Raw genomic sequence first — 17,403 nt, forward strand, 5'->3', positions numbered from 1 at the left:
GATGGCCAAACCTGTTAACTGAGACCGCTTCCATGGCCTCCCAAAAAGAGGCCCCTAAACCCCTAGGGTTCAAGGCCTTTCAAGCGCTTTCGAACCCTGGGATTCGAGGGGCCATGCATGGAATACCGCTGACGAGTATGGTCACCATGCCCAATGTCTTTGTGTGTGTGTGTGTTTGTGTATTTACCTTAATGGTGATGGTCGCGATGTCGCTTTTGATTTTGTAGAGACGACTCACACCAACACCTACATAACTGGTCGATAAATATCGGTCAAGAATTTGAGTTGTTGGGGTTTGAGGACGCGTTTAAAGATGATTGTGTGTGGATGACTCTGATTATGTGTAATGGTGATAGAAGAGTGTATTTTTTAAAAAATTTAGTTGTGAAGAATTATTAATGTGGTTGCAAAAGATAAAAAGAAAGATGAATTTTTAATGACCGCAAATGGAATTTCTCGTTATCAAATCAATTGTCAAGATAATTGTGCAAATAGCGTTGCCCCGACGACTTGACTTTTATACCACGCCGCTTTTACTGGATGCTTGCAGGGTTTCACCAGTGGAACTGCCGATGACGAGTTGCGGTGGCGATGGAGGAAGACTTAGAGGCGAATTCGGCTTCAAACTGCCGGAGGGCTGCGTAGCCGAGGTGGTGGCGCTGACGAGTCCGCAGGACGCTTGCAGGCTTTCGCTGGTGGCGTTGACCTTCAAATCCGCCGCCGATTCTGATGCCGTTTGGGAGAGGTTTCTTCCGCCGGATTACGAGGACATTCTCGCTCTTGCTGATCCGTTTACGCTCCCGGCTTCCAAGAAACACCTCTATCTCTGGCTCTCCGATCATCCGCTTCTCATCGACCGTGGCACCAAGGTATACTGTGACTATCATTCAATTCACCTCCTGATCGCAATATTATGAGTTTCATGTAATTAAGTACCTCTATTCCTCCTTGGTTGACTTGATTCTCTAGATTTCTTTTTCTTTTTCTTTTTTTATTTTGGCCCGCTTATGATTTGGCTTGAAATGTCCGTCCTAAGAAAGTTGGATTTGCTTCGTAGTTCAGTAATGTTTTTCCTTGAAATCAGGTTGTCTCCTGATGATTGAATAATGTCCAAACTGTTGAGTTCCATTCTTGAGAGTCGATTTTGTATGCTGGCTTTGGTTCTTAAATTTCTTAAATGTATATAAAAAAAATGACGAAAGTAGGGAATATTAGGCAGTAAAACGCCAAACAAGTGCAAACCAAATGGCCAAGTCCCCAAATTACATCTCACACACACACATTTTTCAAAATTGAATAAAGTTGCGAGGCAGGGCGTTTTGCTGCATCTGTTTATCATGTTTCCTTCTTTCTATTAGTTAAAGAGCACATCCTAAATTGGGACGGGACAACGGTAAGCAGGCATGCCTAATCTGCTTCTTGTTGGCATTGACAGAGCTTCTCACTGGAGAAATCAAGCGGAAGGAAATGTTACATGTTGGCTGCAAGGGGCCTGTCAATTGCATGGGGTGATACACCTAGATATTGGAGATGGACTGCTGCTCTACCTGACTGTAGGTCAGTCTCCAAAGTCGGTTTTCATTTCATATTTTTGTTTCAAATTTTAATTTGAAAGACTTAATTGTGTCACACTAAACACATTTGTGGCTTTTATAATTAATCATGCATGACTACAGGTTCGCAGAAGCGGCTGAGCTTGTGCACGTGTGCTGGCTTGAAATTCGTGGTAAAATAAGCACTAGCATGCTGTCCCCAAACACAACCTATGTCGCATTCCTCGTCTTCAGGTTAACAGCAGGAGCCTATGGATTTGAACCGCCTGCAGAGGCAGCCATTGGAATTAGTGGGTATGAGCTCGAAACTCAAACTGTTTATTTAGATCGTAGGCGAGGGCGGAGGCACCGATGTCAGACCGTACCAAGGCCAAAGGTAAGAGGAGATGGGTGGATGGAGATTGAGTTGGGTGAATACTTGAACGAGGAAGGTGAAGAAAGAGAGCTAGAGATGAGTGTGAAGGAGGTGAAAGACTTATATTCGAAGACTGGCCTCATTATTCAAGGGATTGATATCAGACCAAAGGTTGATAAATAAATGATAGAAGAATTACAAAATATCTACTCAAGCAGATGTCTTGCTATCTTGTTTGCTTCAACTATGGGGAGTTGTAGGAGCTGGAAACTACCTTTGAGCTAGTGATCATATCAGGCTATGTGGTTAATTCAGTTGCATTAATTTATAGGTATCTCCTATACAAGACTTATCTGAATGACTCTCCTCACTAGTGATCTATTGGAAGAGTTTGTGTTACTTGAATGATTATTCTCCTGCTTGCTTGCTGTTTATCACTCAAAACTGAAATTCCCACTACAAAAAAGGACTCTTTCTAAAACAAAAATGGAGGATATATGAAACATCAACCTTGATGATCTCTGATTTACATTAACTAATATAAAGACATTTTTGTTATAAAATCTTTAAACTTAGACCTTTTTCTCCACCAATAATTTTCTACCAAAACTTGCACGTTTTATGCCCACAACTAAGTGGAGGTACACGTGCTTAACTCCATGGAAGTATGTAGAATATACAAGCCAACCATTGATTATATAATTATGATGTTGTACGCGTTATTCAAGTTTGAAACTTCAATGCAAGGACGCCAATGAACACTCAATAGGAAAAACAACTTTGTCTTTACACTCCTACTCCTACCTTGGCTCATTTAAAACAAGGAAGATATCTTTCTTAAACTCTCAAAGGTATTGGTACCATGTAATAAGTTAACAATTTATAATGATTCTATTTACGATCAAAATTTAAAACTTCTAAAGATTATTATACGTGTATAAAATTTTAGGTATTCATTTAATTTAATTTATGAGAAAGAAGAAACTACACCCATAATTTTCAATATATATGTATCAATATATTTAAAATTTGAAAGAATTCCAAACATTAGCCGATTTGAAATACAAATCAACAAGTTGAATGGTAGACGTGACTGCTAATCGTAAACAGTAGCGATATATGTACATATACATATATCTATATATACATATTTTTCTTTTGCTTTTCTCTGTTTCCGTCCGCCTCGTGCACTATTGTGGTGGACTGGAAGCCTTTTTCACCTCTATATTTCATTCTATTATGCGCAAGAGGGGGGGGGGGTTTCGTATCCAGGACACCCAGTTTGAATTCCAATTTCCCCTTCGCCGCTGACATTTTTTAGTTCGTGTTTATGGTTCCCAACTCCCCAATCGACCTGGGTCGCCCTCAAAATCGAACATTTTGACCGCCCAACAGGCGAATTCGGGAAAGGCATGGTTTCTTTGATGGGTTCGGTGTTGTTCCCGCTGAATGTGTGGAAAAATTCTCATCGGTCTTCTAGATTCTTAGTTTGCGATAGAAGGATCCGAACTAGGAATATGATCGTTTGTGCTTGTGTGGCGCCGCCCCGGAACTTGAGGGAGGCCGACGCATTTTCATCCTCCAAATTCAATGTAAGCCATTTTATTTTCCCTTTTTTCATGTGATTTCTTCACTCAATTCATTCAATATTTTGTACTGTTTTCAGCTCCTTGGTTTTGCTCCCTAATTTTGTATCTCTTCCCTCAAATTATTGTTCCATTTCTTAGGATTTGTAGGCAATCTTCTGAATTTGCTCATCTGGGTATGGCAGTTTGATGGTAAATATCTCGCAAAATAATAATTTGAAATGCTTCTTGTAATCTGTTGGTTGGAATTATCACTTTTGCCTCCCCTCGTTTATGCATCTAAGTTGTTTAAATTATTAGTTTTGTGATCCTTAGCTTGCCCTTTGGCTGTGATATCCTTTTCATGTTTTTGGTTTGCCTAGATTTGCATGACATTAATGAATTCAATTCTCCTAGAATGACATAGCATACCTGCTTTGTGCTTTGCTTTCACTAACCCTTTGCATTGAAATAAATTTGTTGACTTAATTCTTTGTCCTGTTTTCATTAGTTACAGTTTCACTATCAATTTAAAGGTTCTTTCCAGTTTCTGATAGTATACTCTACTTGGAGAGAATTTGTTTGTTGTTTTTATTTATAATTATTGTTATTATTTTTGGTGTTGCAACAGTGTGTCACATTCTAGGGTTTTCCAGGGTTGTGAAAGGGAATTAAGGAAGAAATCGGGAGTGAGAGCATAGACAGAGAGGGAGAAAGCAGGAGGAGGGGGAATTAGAAGAATGGAGGGAGAATTAGGAGAATTAAGAGAGAGAAACAGAATTCAAATGTATTCATCAGCTGCCTATTCTCTACTCTTTTAGCCTATTTATAGGCTGTTACATCCTATCATTTATTAACAAACTAAATTACAATACTACAACAGCCTAGGATACAACTAAGGGAAAATACATGCAAAAGAACAATTACTACTAATGCCCTTGGGGTCATAACACAGTGATATTCATTGTAAGAACTGTGTAAAATGTTTACGCCCCTCTCTCGTATGGCTTCTTTATTCATGGTCTTCAAATTTTAGTTTTTATTATTTGTAGTAATCAGACTCAGTATATGTAATAGTTTTAGTTGGTATTTTAGCTCGGGTACAGTATTAGTAACAGCATAAAAAGTTCAGTCTCTGTTTGAATGCCTATATGCGTGAGAATGAAATCTTTTTCCTGACAATTTCACTAAGTTATTCTTCAATGGTCATTTTCCATTATAACTTAGCTTCATTTTGCTTTTATATGCTGAATTTGATTTTTATTTCAATTTTTCAGTATCCTGAACCTTTTTTTTGTCTTTGGATATAAATATAAAATATTAGCATAAATTCTGAGTTCACTTTTTCTTTCTGTGCTTTTTTATATTATTCTTTTCTTCTTGAATCATTTGGTGGGATTTTTACAATTAATTGCTATTGGCTTATCATTTCATCTTTGGGAAACTTGTTAAATTGGTAGTGTTTTGCTGGTGGTACTGGAAATTTCTTTCTTTCCTTTCAGGTGTATGGCTTTTGTGCTTATATGCTTTTGTTTCAGAGGGAATAACCTTGTTCTTTTATATTTGTTATTTGTCCTTAACAGCACACAATCTTACTAAGAAAATACATAGATAAGTAAAGAATAAATAATCAAAAAATCGCAATATAACTCAGAATGTTGATAGTCATTTTTGCTTGTCTATTGCTACCAGGATTCATGTAATCTGGAGAATGTGAATACAGTTCAGGAAATTGGGGATGAATCTGATGTCCTAATTGAATGTAGAGATGTCTACAAATCATTTGGGGAGAAGCACATTCTCAGAGGTGTGAGCTTCAAGGTAAATTCTTTTTATTTTTGTTTATTTATTTGCTTGAATACTTAGCTTATGATGATCTGGAAAAAAAAAATAGACTACTTCTGTGAACTTTGTTAGAAAAATTCTTTTATTTGAGATAGTGAGTAAAAGTGTGTCACATTCCTAAGGGTAGGATAGTCAATATAATTTCCCTCCTTATGCTATGAGGGTTGTACTTAGTCGGTTATGAGCAGCCATGCTTCACCGGGGGTACATTCCCAGTTAGTTTTCCCCCAGACAGCTGTGAGCTGTATATATGGCCACAGCCACAGATTGGAGAGCATGTGATGAATGAATATTCTCTTTTTCTCTCTCTATTCTGTTATTCTCTCTCTTCATCTCTCTCTCTCTCTCTCTCTCCTCCTAAACTCTTCTCTAAGCCTGAATATACCAAATCAGGCCCTTTTCAATTCTGGAGAATTGACAAAGTGATAGGCACTTGATGCAGTTAAGAGTACTTTTGCAGTTGATATGGAGAGCAATATCCTAGAAGTAGCACTTGACTAAAAATTCTTTCACATAAGTGACTAGTCAGTCTTCCTTGATCTTTTTTTTATTATTTCTACTCACTTTTTTAATTCTTGAACATGATTTATGATTTTGGTTTCATTCAGTGACAACCTTAACTCTGTGCCAAATTTGCCACCAATTAACAAATGGCTTGACTTGAGCACATAGCCCTTACCTTCACTTTGAGGACATTGCCCTTGTGTTGCTCTTTAAATAATATAGCCCTTGGTGTTATAGCAGTATCACACATTGACATTTCATTATTAATCACAAAGGGACTTTCTGTGTTGACATTAAAACTCCCACATAACCTTTGATAAGGGCATCTTATTTGATGGAATCATATTTTTGTTTTAGTAAATATGCTCTTTGAGCACTTAAACCACTTGCATAAAATTGTCATGACTCCAGGGGTAAGTCAGTAAATGTACCGGTAGGACAACTGTAGTAACCGTTAGTGGTTAATCAGCTGGGGGGTTAAGTGGTTAGAGGGTTAGGAAAACTGTACAACAAGCTGTACGTTAGTTACGGATGTGGGCTTTATATAAAGAGACCTGCTTCTGTGAGAGGAGGGCATCGAATAATACAGAAGTATCTTTCCGATGTTCTATCTCTCTCTCGTCTATCTTTCTCTCTTTCTCATTCTCTCCCTTTCTTCCTTTCTCCCTTCTTCAGTCTATCTATTTTCTTCCTAAAACTCAATTCTTCTTTCTGGAATTCCATTTGAATTCCCTCAATTGTCCAGCCCACAATCTGAGGGCTTGACAAAAATCTAGACTAATAGAATCAGGATGACAAGTAATAACAAATAGAAGATAGTCTGTCAAATCTTTTAAGAAATTCTCCCTATCAGTTTATCTGTGATAAGATCTATATTATATCTCTGAATATCTCGGATAACCCTGTCTATATGCCTAACAGACTATCTTTAACCCCATGAAGTCTGTACCCTAACTGCCTGCGTGTGTGTGTGTGGTTGAATTGTGTCTTCCTTCAATGAGCCATACCCATTGTCTGTAGGCCTTTTATGGGTTTCTCAAGCTCATTAATAAACCTTAACACTGGCAACAAACCTTCTGCAGTTTTATTTTTCTACTTATCATCTTAGTTTATTACCAGGTTATTCATACTTGGATTCTTAAATTTGAATAGGGGCGGGCAATTTGCCATATGGTAACTTAATCCAATTAGTAGTTATTACAAGGAATAAACAAAGGGAAATATGTTACAGAGAGAATTATGGGTGTGACATCAACACATTCAATGCTTGTTCCCCTCAAAGAAGGTATCTTGCAGTGGACAAAACATTGGGACAAGGCGAATATTAGGCTAAAGTTGCAACTTTCTTTATGAACTGGCAGCAATCTACCTGTGTTCTCTGTGTACATTAGGTTTTTTTTCTTTTTGGAATTTTAGAAAAATGTTTCACATTTTTAGGTTAATTTCTGATTTGTTTCCCCTTGTACAGATTAGGCATGGGGAAGCTGTTGGAATAATTGGGCCTTCTGGCACTGGGAAATCCACTATTTTGAAAATTATGGCTGGCCTTCTTGCGCCAGACAAGGTATTTAGTTGCACACACTTTTCATGTTGCCCTTATGTCTCATATATTGTTCGAGTCTTACTGCTGTAGCTTAACGGAGCACCTTTCAGATTTTCTTATGTTCAGTGTTTTCTATTGAGCAGGGGGAAGTTTTCATCCGAGGAAGGAGGAGACAGGGTTTAATCAGTGATGAGGAAATATCGGGCCTTCGAATTGGCTTGGTAAGTTGTCATTGACTTGCACGTTTTAATTTTATTGGTTTACCATACTGATTGCAAACTCATATTTTTCACTATTGTAATTTTTATTTTTGTTCTCTTTTGAGCTACAGGTGTTCCAGAGTGCAGCACTTTTTGATTCTTTAACTGTTCGTGAGAATGTTGGTTTCAACTTGTAAGAGTCTGTTCGTTTATAAAATTTTGAGTCATTCAAACTTAATAGTATTCTTCCTTAACCTCTAGAATTTTTGTTTAATATTCTCCCTGCAAAATGATTGTTACCAAACCCTTTATCCCAAATCTTCTTTGCCCCAGGTATGAGAACTCTAGCATGTCTGAAGATCAAATTGATTCCCGAGTGACTGACACTTTGGCTGCTGTTGGATTGAAGGTACAGTTTCTATTGAGATAACTGCAAGATTTGTGACTTTACATCTTTGTCCAATATCTTACCTATGCCTAGTTAATGGCATCTAAATTCACAGTACCATAGCTCTCAAAGATGACTTGATTTAGAAAAAAGTACATAATTATCATCCCTGAACATCACTTTACAGCATAACTTATAGAAAGTGTAGGTAAAATATTTTTGATGTAGCTAGCGTTCAATTGTTTATCTATTAAAATTTAATTAATAGGATAGTCTAATGCTGCTGAATGATTTGTGCTGATAATTGCAATCCAGTTTATATTCGTTAAAGAAGATTGTATAACTGAGTGCATGTGGGCCAACGTATTGCCCTTATTAAGGTCAAGCACCTTTGTCTCCTTCAAATACTAAAAACTGCGAGCCTCACTTCAAATCTCCCTCAAAGAGAAAGGAGGGGAGTGCATAAACAATTCAAACAAAGGAGAAGGGAAAAAAAAAAAAGGCATAAAGAAAAAATAGCATATTTATGCAGTGACCTATCATTTATTGTTACTTACAATGCCTTGAAACTTGACTAATGCTTTGTGCAGGGAGTTGAGGATAGACTACCTTCTGAGTTGTCAGGAGGAATGAAAAAAAGAGTTGCATTAGCTCGATCCATAATATTTGACACCACAAAGGATGCGATTGAGCCAGAGGTATATGTTCTACCTGCAAGTCTCTTTATTTTGTTATTTTGAAGATAATCGATATTGAAAAGTAGTCTTTTCTATGTTATGCTTTGAAACTGTGAAAACTCTATCAGTTCACATTTTTGAGGAAGTTCATAAATTGTATTAATTAATTTGGAAGCACTTCTATTTAGTGTTGTAATTTTTTATTTTTTTTAATTTCTATGAAAGAGTTTTCCTTTTTGTTTTGTCATTTTCTTGAGGTCATATAGCCTCCAGTAGAGCTGGTTGGAGAACTAAAATTCATGCAGCCATGGGATTAAGGCTTGTGATTGTTGTTGTGTTTGGGTGGAAGAGGGGGGAGCAGTCAATGTTGTTCCCTAAAAATACAAACGCCAAAAAGTTAATCTCTTTAAATTTTTTTTGTTCCTGGGAAAGAACTTTTTGCTATTGATATTTTCACCTTGGTTTCCAAGGCCAAACTAGAATATTTAAAAATACTTTCAACATTGCTCCTGGTGCACCTGGATCTGGTTTTTCTTCCATCCTCATTAGCAATTTAGGTTGTGCATATTCTAGAGATACTTCTAGTTTGGTCCTTGTAGTTAGACATTCTATTTGTTTCAATTGAAGTGTGCATTTTGTTGGCCGTCATTCAGTTTGAGTATTTTTCCTCCACTCCCATCTTTCTTGTGAATAACTTTGTGGGATATGTAGACCTGGAGAGAGTAATAGGCTTCTGTCCATCTTTACTAGGACGTCGTAATATTTGTTTGTCTTATCAAAAATTGGTTTCAATATTAATTCAAATAAACATGATTAGGCTTCACTAATGTTATGATTTACACATTTTAGAAATGTAGTAGCAAGTTATTTGCGCCAAAATCAAGTGAGAAGGAAGTTGAGGTGTTGAACAATCGCCCAAAAAGCTGACCAATTTCCTTCCTTTAGGCTTCATCATTTCACCCTTCAACTATGATTCTTCTGTGATGAACCATTTAGCATTAGTCAATGTGCAGATGGTACAAGCTTCAAGGAGCAGTAGACAAAGGTATGTCTTCTTTATAAAGGCATAGACTGACTAAAGATTTGCAACTGTCCACCACCGATGGAAGGTTTGCTACAGCCTGATGAGTGATAGAAGCCAAGGCGCCACATGTTCCTGATTACTCATCTACAGATCATAAGACTAATTAATAATAAAATGATTTGCTATCTTCCAAGTAATTTATTGTGCTAAAAGATCTAATAAGTAATGTGTTGTCAAAGAATGATTGTTTGTTTAGTCCTGGTAGCGCAACAATGCATATGCTTATATGCATGTGTAAACCGTTTGCCTGACAGCTTTGCACTCCCAAACAGGTTCTGTTGTACGATGAACCGACAGCAGGACTTGATCCAATTGCATCGACTGTAGTTGAAGATCTCATCCGTTCTGTTCATTTGAAAGGTGAAGATGCAAGTGGGAAGTCTGGAAATGTTGCATCGTATGTTGTTGTGACTCACCAGCATAGTACGATTAGAAGAGCTGTTGACAGGTATTTCAAACCTTTAGAACTTGACACTCCTACTGCCACTTTATGATGAACCTAATAAAACTTTACCTTGATGTGTCTAGGTTGTTATTTCTTCACGACGGAAAGGTTGTATGGCAGGGAATGACCCATGAGTTCACCTCATCAACAAATCCAATAGTTCGGCAGGTAATTGATATATTTCCTGAACATAGAAATTTGGATCCAATAAGTCAAGGTGCACCAGCCCACACAACTTCAAAATAGAAACCAGAATTCAAAACGATTTTTCCTACACTAGAGGTGCCGATATCTCTTTGTCTTGGACCAGTGCTTAATGTTCTGTTTTCCAATATTATTGGGAGAAAATTTCGACACGTCCTGTGTTTAATCTCAAGATATTCCTCCAAATGTTTATGTAAATTCTGAAAGTTCTTTATGCTCATTTAGTTTTTGGAAATTTATAAATAGGCAGGATTGCTTTGAGTAGCCATTGTTGGGTTATTTTTATCTTCATTTGTTTAAAGATAAGCAAGATTGTTTAAACTTTCTTTGATCCATGTACTCATTGTTCAACTACAATTTCTTTGTGTTTCTGGCAGTTTGCTTCTGGCAGCTTGGATGGACCAATCAAATATTAGCATATATACTACTCCCATGGCATTTTTGACTCGCTGAATATTTTCCAAACCAGCCAGTTAAACCATGAAACTTGGTCTTTCCCGTGTTAACTGACCGATCTTGAAGATGATGGATAAACATCTTGGTCCCAAAGAGACTGCAGCATTGCTTTGACATTGCAGCTGCCAATTCTTTCATGGGGCATAACTGCAGGCAAATACATCTCGCCCTTTTCCCATAGCCAGTAATCCTTATAGTTAGTTAGCCATGTAATGGTAATGTCATTGGGGCCTCTGCTCAGCCCCCCATTACATGAGAAAAAAGCATTTTCAATTGTAATCTTGTATAACTAACTCATTGCTGCAGTGTTTATTTCCTCCTGATTAACGTTTCATATGCTTGAGTTGTATTGGAAAGAATTGAATTAGAAATGAACTATCAACTCTTTATCCAGCTATGTGGGGTTTGGTTTAGTCAATGTCAGATTAAACTGCATCCGTCACCTCTTAAGATTAGCATAGACATGTTTTTCATAGTCTTCTCTGCAACAATTAAACTTGAATTTCATTTAGCTTAGCCTATGAACCATCTACTTGTTCTCCTCCTTTTGGGGGAAAAGAATAGCCTTGCTGTCTGAACATCCCCTCTCAATTTGCGGGGACTTATTTTCCTATGGGCAAACCTGCTGATGATCTCAATTATCTTAAATATTCTATTCTTAGCATCATCATTAATTTTATGGGGTGATCAATTATATATAATAATTATATAAATTTTAACTCGTTAATCATTTTCTTAAATTTATAATCAAAGATTAAACAATTAATGGTTCTTGGCCATTCCCCTGATCTAACCTTCAGTCCGAGCTTGGACAGATTGTAAAATGAAACTCATTTATCCAAACTTCACAGCGCAAAATAGAAACTTATAGTAAAAGAAACTTATATCCTCCAATATTTCCTTTTTGGCTTACCATTTGAAATTTTGAATTTTGCCACCAAATAAGTAAACATGTCATGATGAATCTCTTCTCGTAAAAATAAAGTAAAATGAAAAAACCAAAAAAGAAAGAGGTTAAATGAATGGAAACCCCAGTAACAATGCAATCAGGGATAAAGAGGAGATGCAACTGCAAAAAAAAAAACATAAATAATAATAATAATAATAAAAATAAACAGTAATATTTTCACCCTTAACAAGAACCATCATCAGTGGAGACAGTAAATAAGAAGTCTAATATCCATAGGCTTTAAAGTCCTTTGGTACGCAACCATATGCCAAAAAACCAAGCCCCTAATTGAGTTGGAACAAATCACATCATATGGCGGGCCAGGTAGAGAGTCTAAGGATGCAATTAACTAACAACTAACTGGAACACCAAATTATGGACTCGACTTCATTATTTGAAACCACTGGTTTGTACCTCTGCTGCAGCAAAGCTTATCCACTAGGAATTTAGCAGGAAATAAAGTTAGATCAGTGTGGAGAGCTTCCCATGGACCAAAGAGTAAGGATCATGCTCTGAATTCCTGTTTCCACGGTCAACTTCCAAAAGTTAGCAAAAACAAGAAAAAATAAACAAGACAATATTTTGAATATGTGACGGACGAAAAGAAAGTCAGAAGCCTTATGAGTAAAAATAAACAGTTAGTACCCCTCATGCAACTGGGGATAGTGATCCAACTCCAGCCTTCTTCCATAACTTGATCCAAGCCATCATGGCATCAGCGGCACGAGAATACACCGGATTTAATGGTCCCAACTGCTTCTTCACTGCTGCAGCAATCTCAGCTACACAATCCTCAGCAGAAACTGCTTCCTTAGACAACATGACTGACTGAAAGAAAGGGACCACATCCTCCATCAGCTTCACCCCTTCCCACTCTTTCTTCAAGCTCTCCACAACATTACCCCTTTCGTTTCTCCATACATATGGAAGCCCAGTTTTGACACCGAACCCAATGTGGTCACATACCACTTTCACACACATTCCACACCATATGTCTTCCATCGTTTCCCACCTAAACTTCCCTTCTCCAGCCAACCTCAAGGCTGGCAACAAAGCAGGACCTAGCAATTCACGATCAAAACCTATGTTTATTCCGTTTATTGGCATCATCGTCCTTGCGGGAACAGTCAGAACAGCATCAACATATCGAGTATTCCTCTGCGAAGGCTTGAGGGCTTGTGTAGGCGCATCATAGTCAGGTAAATTAAGCACTGAACCACATGACATGGCACATTTCACCCCACTCCGTAAGCTAAATGGGTAACCACGAACAAAATCTACTCCCTTACAGAAAGGATCATAAAGTGTGTTAAAGAAAAAAGGTGTAGCTGGAGTTGCAAGATTGGTAAGATGCTGGTCCACAGCATCAACCAAGTCACCCTTGTTGTCCCTGGCAGGGATGCAGTCATCATCAATCGAGATAATGTACTTTTTCCGCGACATTATATAACCAAAGTAGCGGCAAGAATAACCAGAAAAGAGATTAGTATCATATAAAGAACCCACAACTTGTTTCATATCAGCTACCGTATAAACATCAAGATCAAAGCCACCTGATACTTTGAGCTCCTCATTGAGATCAGGATCTTTGACAATTATTAGATGAAACCGTGAGAATACAGGTCTCCACTTTTCCATGAAAGGTGTAAGATCAGAGTTGACGGCACCGATCACAATATCAACCTCATTATCATCAATGCTTACTGGAGACATTGTCAAAGATTTTTTGCGGGTTGGTTTGCAAGTGAGCTGAAGTAGCTGATGGCTGATAAATATCAAGGTTGGCTTGCTTGATCTCAATCAATATTAAAATTTCTCAGAGCATCCTGCAAAAATTTGAGTCAGATAATTTCTCTTCCAGATTCACTAAAGATAGATATTCTCAATAATGACTTACTGGTCGGAAGAACAGGGGTGATGACATGCTGGATATTAAGAGCCTCAACAAGAGAAAGGATTTCTTCTTTGTTCGTAGCAATAAATAGTTTCAAAATCTTCTCAGTCAACTTCCCAGCTCTCAGAGTTCTCTGCATTAGAGCAAATAACTCTATTACCAAGACAAATAGCAAAAATTTAAATGCCCTAGAGGAAAATTCTGTGTGCAAATAGAATACATTAATGACATATATATACAACACATGTATATATACGAGAAAAGGTGCAAGAAGAATTAACAGCAATCATCTGGCAGCATATGAGTAAAGCACAAGCGCATGAAAAGCATATTTCATGAGGAAATGATGGTGGCTCCAGCACCTGGCCTTTTTTCATATTCTTAAAGAAAATTTAGATTTAAGATACAAACTAGTTATACATGGAATCTACAAACAAGCTGGGGCTGTTCTTGCCAGTAGATCAGGTCATTGCAACAAAAACCAATGAGCCAAATGAGCCCCTCCCACTCAAAACAACAAAAACAAAGAAGGAAACATCAAGAGCAATGTCTATGTGGATACATGGATTCCCTCCCACTATTCCACTCATCAAGTCATGGCAATCATAGGGTGATCCTTTTACTGTACAAGAAAAGGAATAAAATATATACCTTTTGTCAGGATGCTGCAAGGACAGTGTTGCTGTCAATGAGGAAGTGCCATTAGTGTGATAAGGCAAACAAATGGACTGTTTTTTTTACTACATGTTTGAAAGGGAAGGTAGGGCAAAATGTAAGGGTGTGTTACTAGATACATTATTCCCTAGTTCATAAAGGCACTCCCATACCTTCCAACATTACTAATTGCATAATGAATCTTATCTTGATGTCTCAACCAAGTTCACTTCAGCATTCGCTAATATCACTCTTATGCGGATAGTTTCTTTTTATGATTAGAATGTTTACCTGCCTTAGCTGTGCACCTAAGCTATCTTGATTGTTATTCTCATCTTCTCTTCAATTCAACATATGCTATACTTTTCTCATCATGCAGATTAATGCAATCCTCACTCAATCTCTTAGTTTTATCAAAATATGTACCTTAATATTCTCACTTTACTACATGCATTATGCTAACACATATTTATCAATTGACCAACAATTCTTACCATAAAGCATAACTAGTCTTATAACTACCCTACAAAGTTTCCTTTTTCAATCACATGGGTATAAATATCCCCTGGAGCATAACCTCTTTTTTTCATACTGTCATAATTCTATAGATCAAATCAACACCAATATCTTATCCTTGCAAAGGATTATGCCAAAGTAACAAAACCGTAAACTTCTTGGCAATTCTTGGCTTTAATAAGAGTACCCCTGTATTCCTAGTATTCTTTTCAATAAAGTTATAGTCCACATATTTATTGTCCCTCAATGTTCTAATTTAGCAATGGTTCCTTATTTTGGTACATCAAAACAATTTCATGTTTCTGCTCAGAAACAGACAGGACTTCATGTCATTTTCAAAACAATGACCCAATTGCAGTACAAGAGTTAAGAGAACCAGAAAGACAGTAACTGCAAGATGAAAATCAAAGCTGTGATAATAAAGTTAACAACACATCAAGTTCTTCCACTAGATGGAAGCTTATAACTGCTTCAAGGACAATAGTGGTCCAATGCTTAAGTCCTTGCATAAACCAAAAGCTCTGTACCACGTATCACAAGTAGACAAACTGCTACATCACATATATGCTAAAACTTCGATCCCATTTTCATACGACATCATTGCGAATTTCTAAACCCATTTAGCAAATAGGATTCAACTGAATAAGAAAGTAGATCAAGACTGCTGAGTTACTACACACTTAATTATGGTATCCATACAGTAAGAAATTGCACCCAAAAAATAATATAATCTGATTAGTTTTTTGGATGGAAATTAAATAGTCCAACTGTCGATGATGTATTTGAACCTTAAAATCCTCCACCATACACCAGTATATACTCAGCAATGTCTAATCCTGACAGCCCATTTCTAATAGAAAATTGTTAACAAAAAGCAAAGTTATGTTTTTCATTTTTGCACATCTACAACTACCCATGGACCCATTTTTTATGCATCTAAATCCTTTTCCATTTGTCTAGATGGACCTATTTGTGTTCCAACACGTCAGATCAAATATCATGAACAGATTATTCATGTTGTTGTGTGTTGTTTATGATGATACATGTTTTTTTTATTATTTTTTATTAAACTCTTTGGAAAGCAAGGATAAGATTGTGTACAAATATGACCACCTTCCAATCCTTGCAACATGAAAGAAGAGCAAAAGTTAACGCCTCTAAATAGGAGCCAACTGCACTGGAGATGCGCTTCTATAATGCAACATGAAAGAAGAGCAAAAGTTAATCCCTCTAAATAGGAGCCAATTGCACTGGAGATGCGCTTTAATAATGCAACATGAAAGAAAAGCAAAAGTTAATGCCTCTAAACAGGAGAATAGACAACAATACACCAAGCATTAATCTCACTAGGTGGGTTCACTACATGAATTCATTTCCTGCTCGCTTGATCTATGACCATATATTCTGTAGGCCTCAACCATTTCACCCCAGAGTAGCTAATTGCAATCCAGGAACGTGAGTTTAATCAAAATTCAAATGAGACAAACAACCCTTAAATCCATAAAGGACACAGATGGTATTGCTTCAGCAAAGATCAATACCTAATACAAAAGTAAGCAAGAAAACTGAATTAAGGTGTCACACCACTTTACTTATACAACTCCCTACAAACATGTGTTTCGGCATTCAGGCCATTAGTTGATAATAAGCCGATTAAACTTGATCAACTCATCACGCCTACCAGGAATTGCCAAAGTAATAGCAATAAACACTAATAACATCTATAAGGCACCGATCCAGAAGCACAGTGATCCCAACAGTCGATAAAGGCATCAAACAACAAACTGATCGGAGAATTGGCCACTACCACACAATACCAGATAGATCGAACCAGAGGTAGAGCAATTAGTGATCAGGCACACGTATATGCAAGATGCGAAGAGGAAGAGAGAGAGAGAGATTACCGCGAAGAGATCGACGAGGATGTGTTCGGGAATGGGGGAGAGATCGGAAATGCTCGATAGGTTAAGGAGGGCAGAGTCAATTGCGAGAGAAAGAAGGGAAGGCGGGGGATTTGTCATTCACTCGTTTCATTCTCTCTCCAAGCGGCGCACTTTAGCCGGCACACGCACACACTCTCTCTCTGTAGAATAATCGTTGCCGATTATCTCTCCGACTTCGCCACGACGTTGAAGCCCAAGAACATTCCTCGAGGTCAAAACAAATGCTCCGGCTCTGTGATTTCTCCGTCCCAATTTTCTGGGGTTAATTATTGCACAGGAACCCTCCGGCTATTGAATATTATCTACTAGCCCTTTGACCCAACACTTTTGGTATTTTGCCCCCTTCTTTTTTATAAAAATACCTCTTTCGCCCGGTGAAAATACGTGGAGGAGGTGTACATAATTTGGTTATTTTATATTTTGAGGTTTTATATAAAATTGTTGATTAATCAAATATAAAATGTCACCCCTATTCTATCATCTAGCTTTTAAAATTATATCAATTTTATAATTTTTTTAATTATTTATTTATTATATCCATCAATAATTATCATTTATTTTTTTTCAAACTTTTAGTTCTGATTTTTTATTTGCACTTCTAATTTTATCAATAAATTTAATTTTTTGA

At 37.2% G+C, this 17,403-nt stretch overlaps 3 protein-coding genes across 5 annotated transcripts; 2 read left to right on the forward strand and 1 right to left on the reverse strand.

The window, feature by feature from the left end:
• The first annotated feature begins 466 nt into the window (after positions 1-466).
• LOC127802779 (F-box protein PP2-B10-like) lies at positions 467-2,313 on the forward strand. The gene is made up of 3 exons (XM_052338803.1): positions 467-869; positions 1,436-1,557; positions 1,677-2,313. Exons 1-3 carry the CDS (start codon positions 573-575, stop codon positions 2,089-2,091), a joined length of 834 nt encoding a protein of 277 aa, XP_052194763.1. The 5' UTR covers positions 467-572; the 3' UTR covers positions 2,092-2,313.
• A 755-nt stretch (positions 2,314-3,068) lies between these two features.
• On the forward strand, positions 3,069-11,214 carry LOC127802767 (protein TRIGALACTOSYLDIACYLGLYCEROL 3, chloroplastic). Of its 2 annotated transcripts, XM_052338782.1 has the most exons (10): positions 3,070-3,500; positions 5,166-5,294; positions 7,291-7,386; positions 7,509-7,586; positions 7,697-7,758; positions 7,899-7,974; positions 8,544-8,651; positions 9,987-10,162; positions 10,243-10,327; positions 10,741-11,214. In XM_052338782.1, the coding sequence occupies exons 1-10, from the start codon at positions 3,321-3,323 to the stop codon at positions 10,777-10,779; spliced, it is 1,029 nt and encodes a 342-aa protein (XP_052194742.1). In that variant the 5' UTR covers positions 3,070-3,320; the 3' UTR covers positions 10,780-11,214. The 2 variants fall into 2 exon arrangements, with proteins under 2 accessions (XP_052194752.1, XP_052194742.1); XM_052338792.1 differs by lacking the exon at positions 7,291-7,386 and having other exon boundaries at positions 3,069-3,500.
• A 687-nt stretch (positions 11,215-11,901) lies between these two features.
• On the reverse strand, positions 11,902-17,015 carry LOC127802754 (probable UDP-arabinopyranose mutase 5). Of its 2 annotated transcripts, XM_052338771.1 has the most exons (4): positions 16,737-17,015; positions 13,666-13,795; positions 12,414-13,471; positions 11,902-12,288 (listed from the first exon to the last, which is right to left on the reverse strand). In XM_052338771.1, exons 1-3 carry the CDS (start codon positions 16,851-16,853, stop codon positions 12,417-12,419), a joined length of 1,302 nt encoding a protein of 433 aa, XP_052194731.1. In that variant the 5' UTR covers positions 16,854-17,015; the 3' UTR covers positions 11,902-12,288; positions 12,414-12,416. The 2 variants fall into 2 exon arrangements, with proteins under 2 accessions (XP_052194731.1, XP_052194723.1); XM_052338763.1 differs by lacking the exon at positions 16,737-17,015 and having other exon boundaries at positions 12,414-13,594.
• Positions 17,016-17,403: the final 388 nt, after the last annotated feature.

Source organism: Diospyros lotus, chromosome 1 (assembly GCF_014633365.1).
Source record: "Diospyros lotus cultivar Yz01 chromosome 1, ASM1463336v1, whole genome shotgun sequence".
Lineage (NCBI taxonomy): Eukaryota > Viridiplantae > Streptophyta > Magnoliopsida > Ericales > Ebenaceae > Diospyros > Diospyros lotus.